General features: G+C 44.1%; 9 protein-coding genes across 9 annotated transcripts; 5 read left to right on the forward strand and 4 right to left on the reverse strand.

Moving 5' to 3' along the window:
* Positions 1-917: 917 nt before the first annotated feature.
* On the forward strand, positions 918-2,072 carry L199_001637 (uncharacterized protein; the record flags this gene model as incomplete). The annotated part of the gene is made up of 1 exon (XM_064887390.1): positions 918-2,072. One exon carries the CDS (start codon positions 918-920, stop codon positions 2,070-2,072), a length of 1,155 nt encoding a protein of 384 aa, XP_064743462.1.
* Positions 2,073-2,788: 716 nt separating this feature from the next.
* Positions 2,789-3,682, forward strand: L199_001638 (uncharacterized protein; the record flags this gene model as incomplete). The annotated part of the gene is made up of 3 exons (XM_064887391.1): positions 2,789-3,128; positions 3,196-3,269; positions 3,335-3,682. 3 exons carry the CDS (start codon positions 2,789-2,791, stop codon positions 3,680-3,682), a joined length of 762 nt encoding a protein of 253 aa, XP_064743463.1.
* Positions 3,683-4,819: 1,137 nt separating this feature from the next.
* On the reverse strand, positions 4,820-6,734 carry L199_001639 (uncharacterized protein; the record flags this gene model as incomplete). Its single annotated transcript, XM_064887392.1, has 8 exons — positions 4,820-5,033; positions 5,145-5,181; positions 5,266-5,404; positions 5,477-5,617; positions 5,717-6,024; positions 6,091-6,132; positions 6,197-6,366; positions 6,460-6,734. 8 exons carry the CDS (start codon positions 6,732-6,734, stop codon positions 4,820-4,822), a joined length of 1,326 nt encoding a protein of 441 aa, XP_064743464.1.
* A 400-nt stretch (positions 6,735-7,134) lies between these two features.
* Positions 7,135-10,471, forward strand: L199_001640 (uncharacterized protein; the record flags this gene model as incomplete). The annotated part of the gene is made up of 8 exons (XM_064887393.1): positions 7,135-7,419; positions 7,479-7,658; positions 7,725-8,230; positions 8,313-8,436; positions 8,508-8,999; positions 9,082-9,174; positions 9,246-9,758; positions 9,848-10,471. 8 exons carry the CDS (start codon positions 7,135-7,137, stop codon positions 10,469-10,471), a joined length of 2,817 nt encoding a protein of 938 aa, XP_064743465.1.
* Positions 10,472-10,940: 469 nt separating this feature from the next.
* L199_001641 (uncharacterized protein) lies at positions 10,941-11,961 on the reverse strand (the record flags this gene model as incomplete). The annotated part of the gene is made up of 3 exons (XM_064887394.1): positions 10,941-11,457; positions 11,553-11,839; positions 11,923-11,961. The coding sequence occupies 3 exons, from the start codon at positions 11,959-11,961 to the stop codon at positions 10,941-10,943; spliced, it is 843 nt and encodes a 280-aa protein (XP_064743466.1).
* A 544-nt stretch (positions 11,962-12,505) lies between these two features.
* On the forward strand, positions 12,506-13,679 carry L199_001642 (uncharacterized protein; the record flags this gene model as incomplete). Its single annotated transcript, XM_064887395.1, has 4 exons — positions 12,506-12,593; positions 12,713-12,802; positions 12,878-13,021; positions 13,102-13,679. The coding sequence occupies 4 exons, from the start codon at positions 12,506-12,508 to the stop codon at positions 13,677-13,679; spliced, it is 900 nt and encodes a 299-aa protein (XP_064743467.1).
* A 509-nt stretch (positions 13,680-14,188) lies between these two features.
* On the forward strand, positions 14,189-15,925 carry L199_001643 (uncharacterized protein; the record flags this gene model as incomplete). The annotated part of the gene is made up of 7 exons (XM_064887396.1): positions 14,189-14,281; positions 14,380-14,614; positions 14,735-14,817; positions 14,916-15,112; positions 15,214-15,296; positions 15,364-15,696; positions 15,789-15,925. 7 exons carry the CDS (start codon positions 14,189-14,191, stop codon positions 15,923-15,925), a joined length of 1,161 nt encoding a protein of 386 aa, XP_064743468.1.
* A 223-nt stretch (positions 15,926-16,148) lies between these two features.
* L199_001644 (uncharacterized protein) lies at positions 16,149-16,568 on the reverse strand (the record flags this gene model as incomplete). The annotated part of the gene is made up of 1 exon (XM_064887397.1): positions 16,149-16,568. One exon carries the CDS (start codon positions 16,566-16,568, stop codon positions 16,149-16,151), a length of 420 nt encoding a protein of 139 aa, XP_064743469.1.
* Positions 16,569-18,768: 2,200 nt separating this feature from the next.
* L199_001645 (uncharacterized protein) lies at positions 18,769-19,422 on the reverse strand (the record flags this gene model as incomplete). The annotated part of the gene is made up of 1 exon (XM_064887398.1): positions 18,769-19,422. One exon carries the CDS (start codon positions 19,420-19,422, stop codon positions 18,769-18,771), a length of 654 nt encoding a protein of 217 aa, XP_064743470.1.
* Positions 19,423-20,204: the final 782 nt, after the last annotated feature.

Raw genomic sequence — 20,204 nt, forward strand, 5'->3', positions numbered from 1 at the left:
GCATTGTGATTTACGAAAAAGTCACCGGGAGTCAAATGGACTTGTGATGTCATCATTGCATTGCATTGCATAGTACAATCTGTTTTCAAATGCTTACACACATTAACCTGATTCTTTGCGGGATAATATGGGAGTTGGTTAATAACGAAGGCTCGAACGGTATTGACGTGATATGGCTATGTCCAAACACTAATTGTCTGATTTGTGTACCGTGTTGACCTGTTGGAAAGCGCGCAACTACTTCGGATGACGACCTCTCATATTCACCAATTCTTCGGACTGCAACCGCAATTTAGGCGACTTCGCCGATACCGCAGAAATCTGCAGTAATATACCTCGCCGTCGACCCCCACTGCTTACCTTGAATGATACGCACATTGCTGTAGGTCTGCCCTTTTACGATCACATATCCTCCCTTCATATCGACGAAGACTGACCGACAATCATCTTGACTTTTCCTATCCGCAGATATCTTTAGACGTGGAGATGTAAACATATGAACGCTCAGGATACCAATGGGATCGACCTCTTTTGTCGATGAAATTACGACAACTCGCTCAGCACGATATGCATGTCGTGTGCCCAACCTCTGCTCCTTTCCAGTCACCTCACTTCGCACAGCCTAGTGTGGGTCCGATATGCTAGTGGAGTGGAATCTCGGCATAAAGGAAGCATCAAAGGGGTTATACTTCTCGCCCGAGTTGGTCGGGCTTCATGGTTCATGTTATATAAGTGTATAAGTGTAGAGGGTATCTGATCAAGCAGTCTTCGTCCATGCGACTACAGTATAGTAAGTCATTTGCCATCGAATGCTTAGCTTATGCCTTGCAATTCTTGATCTTCACTCTTCTACGACATTTTAGTCGCATCGAACAGCGCGGTCTTGGGTCCAGATCCTTTTTTGCCTTCTTCTGAACATGAGCTATTCCACACGCTATTCATCCACCCCCTGCACCTTCTATCCAGGAGCTCAATGTAGTCATCTAGAATGTATGAGCTCTAGTCTTCCGCGGTACCAATCACCACCTAACTACGGGTACGTACCTCCTCCTACTGAGCCCTTCGTTTTGGCAAACGAAGAGGCCTATCGTGCTGGATTCGTCCAAGGAAGACGAGCGTCCATGCAATCGAATGGACCTGCCGGTTCCAGTGAATATCGAAGCGGATCATCTTTTGGTGAACCGCAATATTATCCTCAGGCTCATGGAAGACGAAACTCGATGTCTCGAGGGAGCTATGGCAACAGTACGAGTCGTCAGTCTCCCATGCCGAAGAAAGCGACGCCCAGATCTTCGAGGGATATACCACACCGTCGACCTTCAGAAGCGATCTTTGATTTTGAGATCGAGGTTGAAGAGATGCCTGATGATGATGTTGATGAAGCAATCAAGAATGCGGCAGACAGACTCAGTGATATGAATATGCATGATGATAATCGAAGTGATTCATCCAAAGGTCCAAGTGTGAAGACCAGCAGCAATAAATCCAATGAATCGAAGAAGACAACTAACACTGCTTCGGAACCGATCCCAAAAGGTTATCATGGTGTGGTATTTACCATTGGTCCTAAATATAGAGGACAGCTAACTGGGTTTAGTAAAGAAACTTCTATTAGATGTACAATCAAACAGGAATATGACAATATCAGTGATTCTGATGCCTATTGGAATGCGGTGGGAGGACATGTCGAATCGTCTGTGGAGAAGTTTTATGAACCTAAGGCGACTTCAAATGAACGAGCGATAAGTATGACCTGTGTTGAAGATCGAGTAAGAAGATATCATGCGAATTATATAACCCCTAGGCAAATCAAGTTGTCGTACCCTAAAGAGATTACCAAGACGGAAGAAGACTTCCATGAATCTTTCCTCCTTGATCGACCCACGGCAACGTCTCTGCATCAAAGGCCAAAAAGCGAGTTCATGAATACCCTGCAAGCTAGTATCAAGCGTGATCTGCAATCTAAAGTCGGACGAGAGCTGATCGACCAGAGCGTCGTCAAAGATTTGGAAGTTGATACGACCAAACAGCTCGAAAAATGTTATGATAGATTCATAGAGACCTTTAAATGAGTTTGTCCGAGTGAGGGATGTCATCTACAATTCATGTTACCGGGTCGAGTGACCTTATGTACAAGACTGCACTGCGAATCCTCTTACCAGAAACATACTTGATAGCGATGTCGCCATCTCCTTTCCAGTGTATATATATGCAATTTTTCGAGCATGAGCTGATTGGATTGTACTTGTTACATTGCTCACTTGACCAGGTGGCAGATTTGCAATAGTGCAGATTCCACGGTGCTCAAAGGTTCTCAACGCACAGTATAAACGACCACACTTATCCGAAAACAGCATCTATCTAATTATCGTTCACCCAACACAAAGTACCCTTAGATTGTTAGGGTTATCCGTTGAGCTTCAGTATGGCATGGGCTTCAGCGAATTAAAAGCACCAAAAGCCGAGGTCGGTTTACAGCATCACTACAGTATACACCGCGTATGTGATGACCGCCTTCCATCAAGCTGAATGGATCTCATCGTGGAGCTATATGACGGGCCCACTGATAGCTAAGATCTCCTACTTCGAAGGATTCCGTAGAATGTTGCTACAGGAGAACTTCGACAAGAATGGAAGGATCTTTCTTGTGGCGGATTTGCCAATCGGAAGGTCGATTGGTACGATTCTTAAAGGATATATGAGACATGATTGACCAAGTCTCAAGGTATATAATCCATACCATCACAGTATAGCCGTTTCCCGGGGGTCTTCCATAGACTCCATCAACATGTTTCCTCACAGTCAATACCCTCTAAGTACCAACACTTACGGCGATACATATTACGATCCTCAATGTAGGCAGGTTAGTATGCCGTATCCGAGTGGCGAATATGTGTATGACAACTCTTCTAGAACTCTTCCCAGTCCTCGACGAGCGAGTTTAACGGAGAAGCTGAGTGCCGCTCGAGCTGGTGCTATGTATGGTAGCCAGGAGTACTCAAGATATTATGCTTTTCCAGAAGCACAAGAGTATCCTAGGGACTACGAGCGACCCTCTCATACTAGCCAAGTGACCGAAGATCGACCGCGGAAGAGCATCACAAGTGGTGGCTCAACTCAACCTGACAGTAAGTACTGTATCATTCTCTAACGTCTCACCGTAGTGGTTGGATTGAATGACTTTTTGCACTTCAGGAACGATGGTACTTTCTTCATCGGATGCAAAATCTGCTAGCCCATATGTGGTACTCAAAGATCCCCGTAAACAAGTAAGTCCAGATACTCATACAGTATATGATCCAGACCATGCTTAACGTATGTCATGCGGTTGTAGAACACATATCACCTGTCTTCAATCAAGAGGGTCGATCCCCAAAGTTCTCTTGCTTACATCGAGAATGGTAAATGTGCATATTCGCACAAGTTAGACCTCATCCTCAGAGCCCACCATATTGGTTCTGAAGAAGATACGACAATCCAGATTCCGATGCAAGAAGGATGGGAATGTAACGATCAGCGAGCTTTTGAAGGGGATATGAATGGGGCTCTGACGAGTTTCTTGGAAGCTACTATGAAGGGGGTCTTGAGGAATAAGGAGTCTCGAAGAGCACCGCTGGAAGACCTTTTGTCTCAAGCTAAGGAGGAGAGATCGGTGTATCTGAAGACTAAGGGTACTTCCTGATCTGTATTATAGAAATATTTCTTAGCTTCATAAGGCTTTACCTCTCGTGTACATGCAATGTACCTGTTTGATTTCAATGGTTTTGGGTCTGTTCGAAGCCGGTATGGCTCCCGGTGCTTATCTCCACCTGACGTATTACTATCGACCAGATGAGATCGGTCCTCGTATCGCCGCTACCTCTGCGATGTTCAACTTCTGTAACATCTTTGTGGTAAAGCAAAGCATATGATTCATGGTTGAATTAACTGATTTCCTCAAAGCAGAAGATTGCTCGACATATAATGCATATTTACAGAATAGTATCTTCGGTGAAGCGGATGATAATTCTTGTGGCGAATAATTGGGATCACGGAGAGGATGCACAACCCCTTTAACGATGACTCGAGCTTCTGAAATGCACCGCTGAGTACTGACCCTAAAAGGTCTAGTGCTCTCCTTTCCTTTCACTCAGGTATGAAACAGGAGAAAGCAAGATATATATGTATATAGTACAGTGAGTCCAGCCAGATTGGACACCTGGCGATTCTCTCAGTGAGAAAGAGAAGACATGACATATAAAAGGATAGATCGACGAGCCAAGCTTCTTTTTCAGTTGCCTTAGAAGGCAGGATAGGTGTCGCATTGCCCGATGCCTTACTGGTAGAGCCCAACACTTTCCTGTCAAACCTGAATTATATCAAGACATCCCAGGACGAGTCAGTCACGATTCACCTCAAGGGAAGGATGGCATCGCTAACCACATGAACAATTCGAACAAGCCGTGGAGGAATGTCTGCGTATTGATGCGGAGGTGAGTTACGGTGAGGTAGGTAGTCAAGCAATGGATGATACGATCGATGGGATCCTCAAGCACGCAAGACATTGGCGTGAGGAGGTTTGTCAAAGTCAACTTGCTCAAGAGATGAAGCAACGTAGAAAGTCAAAAGAATATTGATCTGAACCTGATGGAAATACTTCGGTACTGTAAATGCCAGTACTGTATAATGATGTATTGATATGATGCACAGCGTGTTGGATATTGTACTTCTGTTATCCACTATGATCCATATGTGATATGTGATATGTAAATTGAATTGCGCTACAAAATTACTCATTCATACAACAAGACTGGTGAATCTTCTATCACATATCTCATATTCAGTCGATCTCTATAGGTTCACCTCTCCCTGAACCACCATTGATCATACTTCTATTCTTGTCTTTTTTATTATTCTCATTATTGTTGTTGTTGTTATGAGTTTTAGATCCCTTAGGAATAGGTGGAGGAGGGACTGTATCGGGCACAGGTATCGGTTCGATGTAAGTTGCGAGTGATTTGAGGGTTGGTATGGATTTGATGGGGAATCGAGTTCTGCAGAGACATAATCACAGATCAGTATATGAGTTGCATCACTTCAGTGGTCAAACGTCGAGGGAATTCGGTGTGACGTCTGGAGATAGATGATCACTTGGTCACACTCACTTGCACATCAGACAGACTGGTCTAGGTTCGCAGAAGACTATGAAAGAAGATTCGAGATAGATATCAGCGATTTGCAGCCTACCGAAGTAAAGCTTGAAAGGTAAGTTGTAGCTAGACTCACTACTCAGACAGACGCTACACACGAACCCTACGTCTAGCGTCTTATGATGACAGAAACATACCGCTCGGAAACCGACGGCATCTTGAGGTGGAACTGCGAAGGGATGATGACGGAGGGATGGTGGAGGGAGATATAGAGCCTACACCATCAGAAGTGGTATATCAACCAGATGACCAGCATCTTTCTAGCTTTCTCAACAAAAATGGCTCACATGTAGATACTGCAATAACCCTCCGCGTCCATTCCATTGCCAATAAATCCCCTCCGTTAGATGCGCAGCCTGCTGTAAGAATATGGGAGGCGAGGCATCTATACTTGGTGGCGGAAGGGATAACACGTCTATAGGGACCTTCTGCAACAATGAGAAACGAGACCGAAAACACCTTATCAGCTACACAATCCATAAAAAAAAAATCCTTTAGTCCCTTTCGAAACCAAAATGAAAACTTACAGCTTTCTGAGCTGCGAAAACGCAATTCATTAACCCCACATAACCACCTCTCATCTGACCTCCATTCCCACTCTTCCCATTTGGTGCTGTCCCATCAACTTGTCCATTTGCATTCCCATTCCCGTTCGTCGGATCTGGATCTGATGAAGAAGAATTCGATACGTTCTCACCAGGCGTAGCATTTATGACTAGTATGCGTGTCTCAGGTTTATCGGGACCTGTTGTGGCAGCCGCTGAGGGATCCTGTGTAGCTGTTGGGTCTACCAGGGCCGCTGAGGCTGAAGTATGGGGAACGATTCGATTGACAACTAATGGTATGGTATCAAGTCAACTCTGCCCTTTTATGAGTATATTGGAAGCCTAGCTATACTTACAGCATAATGCCTTGGTCAGGGCCGACACCATCGCTGGTGGTTCTGGATGAATCCTTGATGTCAGCTCTTCAGGCGTTTTGTGAGGCTGCAATGGATATGAACATACGATTTAATGATTTGATATCACCATTCCTAATCCTACTCTGTTCCTCTTCTGCCATCTCCTTCAAACCTTCTTCTATCCTTGTATCTAGCAATTGGAAGGGGTGATATGTATTCGGACGAGGCTTTGAGGGACCAGCAACTGCGTTCGATGGTGGAGGATACAATAACTTGCTATTTTCCCAAAATCAATCGTTACTTGTCATTCTCGTTATTGCACCAGATAAAGGCCATTGCAGGACTGTTTATGTAAAATTAGTCACTCACGCTCTACTCGCACTGGCACCATAAACTACCACCTCATTACCCCACCTGCTCGCCAGATGAGCATTAAGGAATACCATGAGTAAAGTGACGAAATCAGGTAGAGATACGGGTGTAGCTTGAGCTTTGTCTATGATCGGTTGATCGGGAACAGATGGTAAGGGAGGTGGAGAAGCTAGTAGAGACCATGATAATGGATGTATGTCCAGTATGACCAGGAGAATGGAGGGAGGGGTTGTTTTGGGATATGACTTGTGGTCTGGGGGTGGGGGAGCCATGATGTTTTGGCGTCCTCCTATCTCTTTCTTGAAGAAGGATCGTGAAAGTGATGATTAATGTCTTCATCCATGGTATCAGCATCATCACCATCTCTATCGTTCTTTATCAAACATCATGATCATCAATCACCCTTACTCCTTCGGTGGATGATCGGACCTGCGGGCATCGCCGCAGGAAGGAGTAAAAAGGATGACGTGTCATTAATTTGAGACTGTCATCACTGATCGCATCTCCCTGTTCCGTACCTGAATGGAGATTTCTGAAATCCAGTGAAATCTTGTCGAATTTTGAATTTTGACTGTTGACAATCAGATCATGTTGAGCGGTCTTACATGCCTCTTGTCTTGCAAACCATCAACTGTGTAGAACAGTATACAAGTCACGCCAACACTTGCAACGATGTCCGGCGTATCGACTACCTACCCGCTGCATCGAATACGATTCTACGATCATACTCCATCACCTATCACAGCTCTTTCCTTCGCACCTCTGCCATTACCTCCACCTCGAGGTCCTGCTGCTTCTTCGTCAAAGGGCAAGTCGAGGGACGGCCAACAGCAGCACACCAATCATAAAGATGAATTCGGTGTGCTGATATTAGCGAGAGAAAACGGAGAGGTCGAAGTTTGGGACTATGTAAGGGATGAAGAGGGGAATATGAGTGGGAACTGGGTGTTGAAGAAGGTAAGTCACAAGGTCTTCTCCTGCCTCGTATCGATGCTGATAATTTGATTGATTGATAGACTCTACCACCTACTCTGACCCACCCTACTATCTCATCCATCGCACTGGTCATCAGAGACCCACTGAACTTCCATACGAAATCATATTCAGTACCTAAACTAGAAGATTTGAGGTTGTTCACCGCTGGATCCGACTCTAACGATTTAACCGAAAGATGTCTAATCACCGGTAGAATCCTTGTAAGCCAGCATATCACTTTTCTGAACGTTGGTGTATACCTGAATGATTGCTGAATCATCCAATAGCAAACATACGATATACCTTCACCTCCTCTATGGACACTTTCCGTTGCTCCCACTCAAGACCTTCTATGTCTCTCGAGCTCTTCTTCAACACTGCATTTCCTTAGTATCCCCCCTCCAACGATGTTCAACAAATCTCCCGCTCTCGAACCTCCTCCATCAGAGTTGTTACGATGTGATACTCTCCCATCAAGAACAAGGACAGTATCAATCGCATGGGGCGTACCGAAATTGGTGAAATCTTCCGATTCCGTTACCAATTCCGAGTCTGAGGGTGATTATGAATGGAGGAATACATATTTGATTACGGGTAATTCCGATTCATCATTTAGGAAATGGGAATTACCTCCTCCGTTCGATCCGTCTAAACCCAATCAGAGCAATAGAGTCACATTGAAATCTAGAGCTGTTTTGGAGAAGTTGGCGAAAGCAGGTAGAGGAGGGAAGAAAGCTGGTACACCAGCTGGAAATCAAAGAGGAACAATCGTATGGGGCGTTGGCGTATTACCGTACGTATAAGGTCATAACTAAGGCAACATAATCTTGATGAAACTGTTCAGACTTCAGCTGATATCTGATGATATTTTGTAGAGATCATAATTTCGTTACATCCGATTCGTTAGGAAATGTCACGTTCTGGGATGGACAAAGTATGGCTCAACAACAGCATTTCAGAGCTCATAAAGCAGATGGAATGTGTCTTACGATTGGTCCAGTGAGTATAATTATATCTAGTTACTGATATTATACCTCATCAGTCAGCTAATCTCATGACTATATCGATAGGGCGGTCGAAGTGTTTTCACCTCTGGACCTGATCAAAGGATATGTCAATTCGTCAATGTGCCCTCAACTTCCGGATCAGGTTCTCAATGGGTTTTAACAACCAGTAAACGAGTTCATTCTCACGATGTTAGAGCTTTGGCTGTATTCCCCCCATATACACCTTTTTCTGGTACCAGCATAAATCCTGGGTACGCACCGGTGATAGCTTCAGGAGGATGGGACATGTCTCTCACGTTTATATCCGCTGGCACGCCTGATTCCGGCTCGTCTTTATTGGTGAAGAATCCACTAGGTAAATTCAAGGGAGCGAGTGGATCAAGGGTGATGTTCGAAGAGTCTTTCTCGAGGAAGATGGGTTATATGACAGACGGAAGAGTACAGTTCGCTCCTCAGGCTAGATTAATATTGGGTAGGAAAGATAGGAGCGTAGGTGTTTGGAAGGTATTGGAGGATGAACAGGGCTGGGAGAAGGTGCTGGAGATGGAATTGAAGGTGGGCCAACTTTCCCTTGAACGTATCATCATCAATGAGTCTGGTGTATCTAGCTAATCATTCGATCTGTTCAATCTGAAAGTTGAGAACCAATATTATCTCGTCTTCCATATCGCCTAATGGGAAATGGTTAGCTGTTTCTGATCTATACGAAACTAAGCTTTTCCATTTATCCGTGAGTCTTCTTACACTCTTCAGATTGCTCAGATAGTTCATATTTAGCTGATTCCCCGCTGTAAACTGCAGTCTCAAGGGAACGCTATCCGACCCTTACGTGTCAAATCATTCTTATCCACTCTGGCCTCTTCAACCCAATTAGAACAATTATCAATCCCCTCAAAAGGCTGTGGATCGTCCTCAATATCGTTTACGAATGATTCTCAAAGATTGATTTTGGGTTTGGTATCTTCTGGCCAATTGTTGGTTCTGGAATTATCACAAGATGCAAATGAAGATGAAATCGAGGTGGTCAAGTGTTTCACGCGAGAAGATAAGATTGTAGATGGGCGAGTGGTCAAACCTAAACCCAATGGAACGGGAAACGTCAATGGGGATGTTGACATGGAAACGAATGAAGATCAACAAAGTGAAGAGAGTGAAGAGAGTGATAATGACGATGAAGAGGGATTCGGCGGAGGCAGTAAGAGGGAAGAGAACGCTGCTTGGATATCTTGTTTAGCCGTTAGTGAGGATAATCAATGGTTGGCTGCGGGTGATTTGGAGGGTAGAGTGGGAATTTGGAATTTGGATACTTTACAGGTGAGCTCACAAATCTTCTCTCCCACCGCCATGTTCTGATCCAGGGGTCTATCATCATTCATACTAATTATGTCGATTGTATATTCTAGCTTCACGCTACTTTACCTACTTTACCATATCCACCTACGACACTATCATTCTCACCTTCTTCCTCACCAATCCTAATCCTCGCTTTACCGACCAATACATTCCAATTGTACAATCTCGAACAACGTAAATTACTCGCACCTTCACCTGCAGGTCAATTGAACGAATTACACCGTTCTTTAGCTTCTCTTCATACACCTCTAAGTGGACTGACATTTGCCCCTGGCCAAGGTGGTAAATCAGGGAAAGTGAAGATGTTGGTATGGGGTGTAGACTGGATGGTGACTTGTTATCTGAATTTGGACGAAATTATCAATGTTAAGAATAGACGATCATCAATTTCAATTTCGGTTAATGGATCACCTGCAGGAGGAAGAAATGGATCGAAGAAGAAAAGAGCAAGAGAAGCTAAACTTGCTAGAGATCATTTAGGTACTCCTAGTGTAGCCGAGGAAGGAGAAGGAGAGATGGAAATCAAAGTGATCAGAGATAGATTTAAATCGATCTTGGCTATTGGATGGTTGGGACAAGGTCAAGGAGAGTTGGGACTGGTCGAAAGGCCCTTTGGAGATTTTGCGGGAGAGTTGCCAAATGCATTCTGGTCAGGTGGGTATGGGAGGAGTTAGTATGTTGGTTTAATGCATCATATAATCCTACAAATCTACAATTTCCAATGCACAATGTTTGTACGGTCACCAAGCTGTGAAAATATTACCGAGCAAAATTGAAATTTGCAGTCTTGAGTTGGATTCGATCGTCTTCATTTGTGCCCAGATCTGACAACGTGAATGGATCTTCTTCTTTGGATGAATGGATCCTGCTAAATTTTCCATGTCTGAACAGTGAAAAATACAATACATGGCAAGCAAGGTTTATATCTACTATTTTTATGTGAGATGAAAGTCTAAATATAGGCTATGGGGGCAAGTGAAGATGAAACCAGATGAGGCGAGGGGAGGATTAGACTGATTCGAAGACCCGTGACAGGGACGATAATTATAAACTACAAAGAAAGATAAACTGGTTTTGTTGATCATAGAGTCACTCCAATACGAAAGGCATTCTTATACCAATCCTTGTATATGTACAAATGCATTATCTCCCTCCTCCAAATCCTACTCCATCACCGGGCCCAATCGGTTGTCTTACCACACCCCCTCCTCTTGGATCAGATGCTTTTGGACTTTGCGTTTGTCTCTGTCTATCATTCGGAGTTCTTGTTCCATTGGGATTAGGCGTATTCGATCCTGATCGAATTTGAGAAGGTATCAATCCATCCCATGGATCTCTGTCTTTGTTCGGTATTGGACTACCTCTCTTACTTCCACTTCCGCTTCCACTTTTACTATTTCCTCTACTAATCTTTCCTTCCTGTTCATCCACATCGGCACTGGTGCCCGATCCAGATCCAGATCCAGGACCAAAGATCCTTTCTCTAGCTAAACGATATTGTTCTTCCCTCTCTTCCAAGCTCTTCATCTTCCCATTCCCACCTTTATTGGCACTATCGTTATTTGACGGAGAGGACGAGGCTGGACGTCGGAGAAGTTGGACTTTTGGTGTAGGGAGAGGGAGAGGTGAGATTATTTGAGTGGGCGCAGGACGGGAGTTCCTGAAAAGCAAAGGTAATATCAAAATTAGGATTTATCGTATTTCGTATAAAGATCAAAAAATCGTAAAAGTTAAGAGAAAGGGTGATATACTCACGCACTATCCCATATCTGTCTGTTACTCATCGGTCTATTACCTCTAAACCAATCATCTCCTTCGTCATTATCTTGCTGCTGCTGTTGCTGCTGTTGTTGGGGTGTAGGACGGCGTTGTAATAAGACAGGCTGCTGTGGGCGAGAAGAACTCGCTTGTGGTTGTGGTTGTTGACGTTGTGGTGGGTTTGGCTGGGAAGGACGAGGTTGAAATGTCTGGGCTTGGGGTCTCAAAGAAGGAACAGGCGCGGTTTTAGAAGATGATGAGCCGGAAGGAAGGGAAATCTCGGCCTAAAAAGGATACAGAAATACAAATGGTGTCAGCTCTCAACACGGTACCGCCTGAGAGCAATTGAAAGATTCATAGCACTTACGGTCTCCCAATCATCTTCCTCTACAGTGCTTGACCCCATCTCACGCAATTTAATGTGTAAAGAACAGATAAATAATGCGGTCTCAGTTTCAGAATATCGTTGTTGAGCAAACTTGAGGGTTCCGTTCCACTATTCGGGCCAACCTAACAGTAAACCTCCAAAATGATATTTATGTCTGTAGCCAATCCCGTAGCTCGAGACCGATATGGCCCTTGCGCTGTTCGAAGCACCTTGTTGGTAATGATCTGGTGATGAAGTCCTGTATAGTCAGAGTCAGTGATGTTATAATTTTTAGGTTGTTGTACATCCCATCTATGCTACCATCTTCTTACTTGCTCTTTTCGCTCTAACTTACAGGTGACAGATGCAACGTGAGTATCACGTGGTCCGGAAGTGGTATCACGTGATTTTCGGTGGAAGCTGTTCCTGGTTGTATGGTAAAAGTTGAACTTTTGAAAGCACAAGCACGTAGAACAACAACAAATCGATACTGGCAAGATCACTCTACATTACAACTCTTCTGAGACATCACTCGCAGACTCACCCCCCAGCCACATAGAACAGCGGAACAAAGTACTCCACGATGAGACAGAAACGAGCCAAGACATACAAGAGAGTTATGGCCCTGTACGTACAGACGTTCGGGTTCAGACATCCTTTTCAGATTCTAGGTGAGTGGGCGTTCTCAGCATCTCTGCATCTGTGAGGAAGGAGTGATTCGTATCGTACATCACTACATTCCATTGTCGTACGAAGACAATTGCTGATCTTTCGCGATTGATCAAAACAGTATCTCACGATGTGCTTCTCGAATCTTCCAAATCCAATATGGACATCGTGAAAGTGTTGGGCGATGTAGTTCAAGGAGAATGTAAGCCTAGTAAGTCAACGTCCATATCGAGGCAACGTCATACATGATAGAATGATACAACCAAGCTGATCTTCTACGTCGTAGTGATAACGCAATGTTGTATGGAAGCGTTATACGCCTTGGGTAAAGATCATCAACAAACTACGAATCTTGCCAAAACATTCGAAAGGAGGAGATGTAATCATAGGACTGCTATCGAGGGGAATGATTGTCTAAAGGATGTCATAGGTGAGTTCGGCTCTCGTTGTCTTTGCGCCCGGTCAAATACTGCATGTCTACTTGGCTAATGCTCTGATACGAAACAACAGGCCAGACCAACAAACATCGTTATGTCCTCGCCTCTCAATCCCAAGCACTGCGAACGTCCCTTGAAATCGTCCCTGGTCTACCTATAATTCATTTCAACCGTACTGGCGTGTTAGTACTCTCGCCTCCGTCTACAGCGACCATACGAGAGAAGAATAAAGGGGAGGAGGCGAGGCGGTTGGAAGGTCTGAAAGAGATGGAAGGTGTAGTTGATGGTGGGAATGTAGTAGGAGCTAACCAGCCAGTCAGTCAGCCGGTGATAGGGAGAAAGAAGGTCAAGGGAGTCAATCCGCTTAGTATGAAAAAGAAGAAAAAGGACAAGCAGCAGCAGCAGCAGAATCAGCCGGAAAATCAGAATAAGAAGAATGAAGGGGTGGACGTAGGTAAAAAGAGGAGAAGGGAAGATGAGGAAGGACCGGAAGAAGTAGAAGCGGAAGAGAAGGAGAAGGCGCAGATCGTCGAGGTTGAGACAGATACCAGCGGGAAGAAGAAGAGAAGGAAGAGGAAGAAGAAGTCCGCCGTGGCTGATGCGATTGCCGAATTGAATGCCATGAACGACAGTGGGAGTGAAGGGGAATAGACCTAAGATTTGTATAACACTTTTGCGTCTGCATGTATAACCTCTTAATCATCTCGTATCGATCTCGTCCATGCAACAGTCAGAGCATCATCGTATAACTTGTTCATATATGTTCATACATAGATAGGCACATGTTCATCTGTGGCACAGAGATGTCCTTCCGCATTTCCGGCGGAAGTAGGATGCTTATCTTTTCGAATTTGCACCAAAAATAATTTCCCATTTCTCGTCAACAATCATTCTTCAATTTCCCATTCCCCATTCCCCATTCCCCCTTGGGCATGTATAACATCATGTATGAGATGTACTCGTAAAACACGACTGTCGACCTTTTGTCTTTTCTGTTTTCTGTAATTATCCGGAGGGTCCGAAGCCTGTGCTGAATAGTCAATTCTCAGGTCGGAGCGAAACTCCATTAAGATACCCACAAACATACTTGCCAAAGACCGCATCTCTGACCATTTTGTCGAACGATCGAATCACCTCATCGATTCCCGAGAGCTGTCAACATGTCATCGCCCGACCAGCCTAGAAGACTGATCTGCTGTATTGGTACAGGGGGTACCATAGCTTCTGAACCCACGGCGGGGGGTCTTGCCCCTGTGAGTACTTGTCCACAATGTCCTCTTCTCAGTTTCCTACTCGTATATGATCCCCTTCATAATGATTTATGATGTTGATCTCTCTATACATCTATTAGACTCGCCAAGATACGTTCTTCCGACGAATTCGATCCCATCCCTCTCTCACCTCACCAAGCCATTTCGACTCTTCGAGCGTATCATTCTCCTCGCCCGTCCTTACACAGCTGGTAGGCAAGAATATCCGATATCCACGATTGATCACGCCCGAATTGGACGATAAGGGTACGAATGTAGAGTATGAGATCTTGGATTTGGACAGGCATCTGGATAGTAGTGAAATGACTCCTAGTGGTGAGCTGATCTTGATTTCCCTCTCCTTCCAAAATACAAATATCCAGCCAACGATATTGTGATAAAACACTATTTGGGAAGGAGAAATTTTGAAGCTAATCAGGTGCTGGTCTACAATAGAATGGAATACAATAGCTTCGCTCGTCTATGAGAATTGGGATAATTACGATGGTTTCGTAATCCTCTCTGGTACAGACACTCTAGTAAGCCTCCTACATATCATCCTTGAGGCCGTCCCGATATATGAGGCCTATGCGTAGTGAACATAATGTATGCTCATCTATCTCCTTTACCTCATTAGGCATACACAGCGGCGATTCTTTCCTTCCTTTTCGTAGACGCAGGTAAACCTATCATCGTGACCGGTGCTCAAATCCCATTGTCCCGACCAAGATCAGATGGGTGGAGTAACATATTCGATTCCTTGTTTGTGACTGGGACTCTGGACTTTGCTGGTGTAGGAATAGTGTTCAATCATCAGCTCTTGAGGGGTACTAGGTAAGTATGCCTGACTGTCTTACCGTTTTCCACATACAGAGCGTCATCCACTAATCCATCTGTCGGACCCCATTCTCATTACGCTTCACACCGTTTATCAGAGCAACCAAAAGCAGTCCCAACTTGTTCTCAGCATTCACCACCCCCTGCGTACCTCCTTTAATCAACTTCAACGTGAAGATCAGTATGTCCCTTTCAGTTATATCCACCGTATATAGTATATTCTCTTACCGATATCATCTCATGAATAGCCTACGATCAATCATATCCCCTCACTACCCGTTCAGCAAATCGTCCGCCACCCCTCATCCCACTCCTTACTTCACCATCAGTGCTGTCCATCCACATCTACCCGGGTATGACCGGATCCCTACTGGAAGCTCAGATTGAGGCTGTCCCAACGTGTAAAGCAGTCATCATCTCTGCGTACGGATCGGGCAATCTGCCGATAAACGAACATTCTGGTGTATTGCTCAGTCTCAAGAGGATGGTAGAAAAGGAGATATTGGTGGTGGTAATCAGTCAATGTGGTATACCTAATGTTTATCCTTTGTATACCCAGGGAAGGACTTTACTGAGCATTGGTACGTCGACTCGGAACCCCTCTTACTGATTGATCCATTTGATCATATTGATTGAGGCTGACATGTTGGATTGTTTGTCTTACAATTTACAGGTGTCTTACCAGGCTACGACCTGATGCACGAGGCTGCCTTCGCCAAATTGATATGGTTAGTCTCAAGATCTGAATTGACGTTCAAGCAAAGACAGGAATTGTTCGAAACGCCTATAGTGGGAGAAATGTCAAAGTGATTGGGCACATAACTTTTGTGATCAAAGGATACTGACTTTGTCGGACAAAATATGTTCGTATGTACAGATGCACCCTTGCGGTACTGTATCATTATACATGCAATCAATCATGCATACTCATCATATCTCTCCTCTTCAAACTCGCGTATATCTACTAAGACACTGAAGTGAGCAATTTGATCGACCAAGAGAAAAAGAACTATGTATAACACTTGTATTTCTCTTACTTACTCTCTCGATCGGTACTGCTGGTGTGAGGGTTGATCGTCTTTGAGGGGTTCCTACCCGCATGATAGAAACTCAGAGCTTCTGAGACATCTAATTTCACATCATTTTGTAGATCCCCTGGGATTCCTTGAGCCGCAATGGCAGCTTCAACATTCCCCCACATCACAGCCCCTTGCGCGTTAGTGATCTGACCTCGAGATTTCATCATTGATGTCTGCCAGATATATTCCCCTTGACCTTGGGGACTGGTCACTTGAAGATTGAACCGGGCCCATTTTCCCGTAGTAGTATAACGAGATTCGACATCGACAGTCAAAGTTTCTTCGTTCGTACCCACTACAGCACTCGTTGTGTAAGTGATACTTCTAGGTGGTCGAGTGGTGCTTGGGACTGTCGTTCTATTTCCTGCTGACATGATCGTTGTACTGAGCTGTCATTGTCGCTGGTCACAGTACTGTATCCGTCAACTGGACAATGGGGAAAAGTGTTCTTGAAATTGTTGAGAGAAAATAAATACGAACCAAAAAGAGAGAAGTAGGTATACTCAAATGGTGAAATCGAGTCCTATTTATACCACAAGTGATATGAGCCTTTTAGCCATTGACAGTCATAATCTGAATTGTTGGTCTTCCAAACAACATGGAAAATGTCAAAAGTTCAACGTCGAATGTCGATTCCAAAGCCTAAAAAGGATCAGTCAGTTCGCAGTGACTCGATCAATCATAGTAATGTACAGAATCAATCTTTTGGACCAGAAGACTTCGAAGGACATGGTGAATTTTTACAATACGCGAAGTATTCCAGTCGAGCTGATCTCAATTTCATCCTTCATAATTCTCAGCAGTATTCTATGCGAAGGTGATGCGGTGCAGCGTATCAAACTGTAATTAATGTATTGTATGATAGGTAGATTTCACTTTTTTGAGTTGCCTTCTAAATGCTAGGAAATTGTGCTCGTAAGCTCACAGCTGAGTAGGAAATCGCATCATCGACCTCCGCATTCATCTTAACATAATTTCGAAAGCATCGTATTTAGAGAATCGACGTTCAGTATTGTTGAAAGTTTTCCGACAATTTAGACAATTCACATACAGTAGATATACAACATTTCGCAATACAGTGGGGTGCAACAATTGGTGGAACGCTTCGGGAACATGGCACTTTTGGACAGTGAAACTCGAACATTTATATCTCATGCATGCATCACCCTAGCTACACGAAACTTTGTACATAGTCTGCTACGCCTTTTTCTACTAAAGAATAATAAGTTTAGATGCATACCTTTAGTATTTGTTTGGACCACCATAAACTTTCTTGACCGCAGCTATTCTCCTTGGCATGCTCCTTGTGCATTTGTCGATCTTTTCCTGATCTGACTTTTCCCAGATCTCACAAGCGACTTCATAAAGCTCATCAAGGGTAGTAGGACGTCTAGGGAGCTGGTACATTGCATGCTTGAGCATAGCCCATACATGTTCGATCGGATGTAGAAGGCTATGGTGGTAGCAGAAATGTATTTGTACTGTACAGAGCATTGATTCTGCCACAACCAGTTTTTCGTATCGCATCTCAGTCATAAAGCACAGTGTACAGGATCTGGGTTTATGGCGGCAGTACACTACACACACATGTAAGTGAAGGTATTCAATGACAGAACGAATAAATGGAAGTTGACCTAAAGCTTGAATGGGCAAAAGGAGGTTGATCTTCTTGTTTTACTTGTCTACTGCACAATGACTTGTATGAAATGCTCTGTACCTCTAGCTCGAGCAGATTGACCTTCCGACACGATGCCGGAAAGGAGATTTGAAGCCTCTGGTCTGAGAACAAGGGGGCATATGTTTGGGCTACCATCCACTGAGGTATCAACGTTCAGGTCTATTGGATTGATGTCCTTGGAAATGACCGACCGGTGTAGGTAAACCAGTCGTTGCTCATCTCGAGACCATGAGTCTGGATCTTCGTCTTATGTTTCTACTAGCTGGAATAGCTCGATTCGGCTGCTTGAAAATGATCAAATGATCTTCAACCAGATTAGTCCCTAAATCAATCGTACCGGGCTGATACAATAGTGGTCCGAGAGTACAGTATAAGCGTCAGGTGTTGAATAAATGCCCAACACTGTAACGAGTAGTGCGGCCGTCAATATTGTTAGATGATTCACTGTTGACCGTCAATCAAGGTGTGCAACTCAGTGCATGATATACCACTGACCTACAGGTCTTTTGAATCGGAGAAAACGAGGTAAGTATCTTGTCCCTTTTCCAATCGGCCTGAGCAGTGCACCCCAGATCCTTTGTTGTGATGTATCACACATCGTCATAATTTTTCACGAGAAATGTTCGTTTGTTCCTTGATTGCGACTTGGTGGCCGAACAAAGCACAGCCTTAATTGACAAGTGAATGGGTGACTCGAATGACTCACCGAGGGACTGTCCAGCTCACTGTATACTGTAGATGGCCTAAACCATCCCTGAGCTCATGTGCCACATCAAGTTACGGTACTGTGTGATGCCGTATATAGTATAGAGGATTATAGTATATCTAAGGTGCAAGATATCCTTTGTCTCCTTCATCGTGTCGTCACCAAAATAAGTCTCTGTTGAGTGAACCCTTCATTCGTTCTCCGATCCTCCAACGAGATTTCTAACTTCTGCTTCCTCTGACTCAGTGATGGTCTGTCCACTCTTTATCCTTGCGATAATCCGTTCCCAAGGCTCTTTAGAAGCTTCCAGGAAATTTTTGTCCTCAGTAGAAGCACCAGTTCTCATCATCTTGTAGTTCGTACTGTAGTACGTCAAAGCAAGCTCGTCAGTACCATTGTCAGGACAGCAACTCAAATCCGAAAAAGTTCCCTCTAGTGGTTCAGGAATTTCGATTCTCGAACATGACATCGCAAGTGAGATACTGGCTTGTCTAGCTCTTTTATTCCAAGTCGAGATAGTTCGCTTGACTGCCATGTGAGTTGCAAAATGCATCATTGACCTCTCATATTCGCCCTGCAAGCTTGCGGGATCTAGAGAATCAACTCCATGGTCTTTATACAGGGATATACTCCTGAGTTTGAAGGCGGTCTCGAACAACCTTTGTTTATATCGTTCAATTTCTCTTGCAAATGTAGCATCATCCTGTGACAGGTTGCTTGAATCCACGATGTCGAGCCGGTAATCTAACAGGTATCGAGGCAGGAAGCCTATTTGTATCTGGGCTGTAGGGTATAAGGAACTGTCGGTAGAAGGTTCAACAGGTTTCCATGTGTCATATTTCATTTGTTCAGTTCGAACATATGGATCATGGGTTTTTCTCTACACATGTAGAGTAATACAAGATCCTGTTAGTGCAATCACTTGTTTGCGGTAGACGAGACTTACGTGTGACATGATATACGATGGTGGCGTGTTTTCATCAGCAATGAGTAATGCGGTGAGGATACTGTGGCAGATCGTTGAAGGCAGAAAAGCAAACGGATGAAAGACAAAGCTGCTTTTACTATCCATATCCATGATCACAAATGATAGAAAAGGGTGCAGAGGATCTTTAGGCAGAGAGGCATCTGAAAGAGAACAAAAGATCTGAAACCATGAGGGGTTGAAATATGTTCTTCAAGGCTTCTAACCAGATTCCCTTTCAACTTTCGCGGGCTGTGCATGATGGCACAGTATGACGTCTAAGCACCTTTGCTCTGTCGTCTAAATAAAGGTTGTATCTATCCTTTCTCTAGATGCGATACTGTATCTCGATTCTAAGGTTTGATATCTTACTTTTGAGTCGAAAGGCTGAAAAGCCTCGCTTCGCCTGCTTGATTTACGGTGCACCAAACGAAACAGCACGTCCATCAAGTCATCTTCTGATCACCATGACCTTCCACCGGAGCAGGGCGCATGTATATAATGTCAATCCTCAAATCCTACCGATTTCATCGCTTATCACTGTCCAGTTATATTCGCTAAATCCTTGTATATCTCTTTGAAGAAATCATAAATTTCTTGTGTATGCATTACTTCATCTAATCTAAGCTAAACGACTAGATTTAATCTACTAATTTCAGAAA

Source organism: Kwoniella botswanensis, chromosome 1 (assembly GCF_036426115.1).
Source record: "Kwoniella botswanensis chromosome 1, complete sequence".
NCBI lineage: Eukaryota > Fungi > Basidiomycota > Tremellomycetes > Tremellales > Cryptococcaceae > Kwoniella > Kwoniella botswanensis.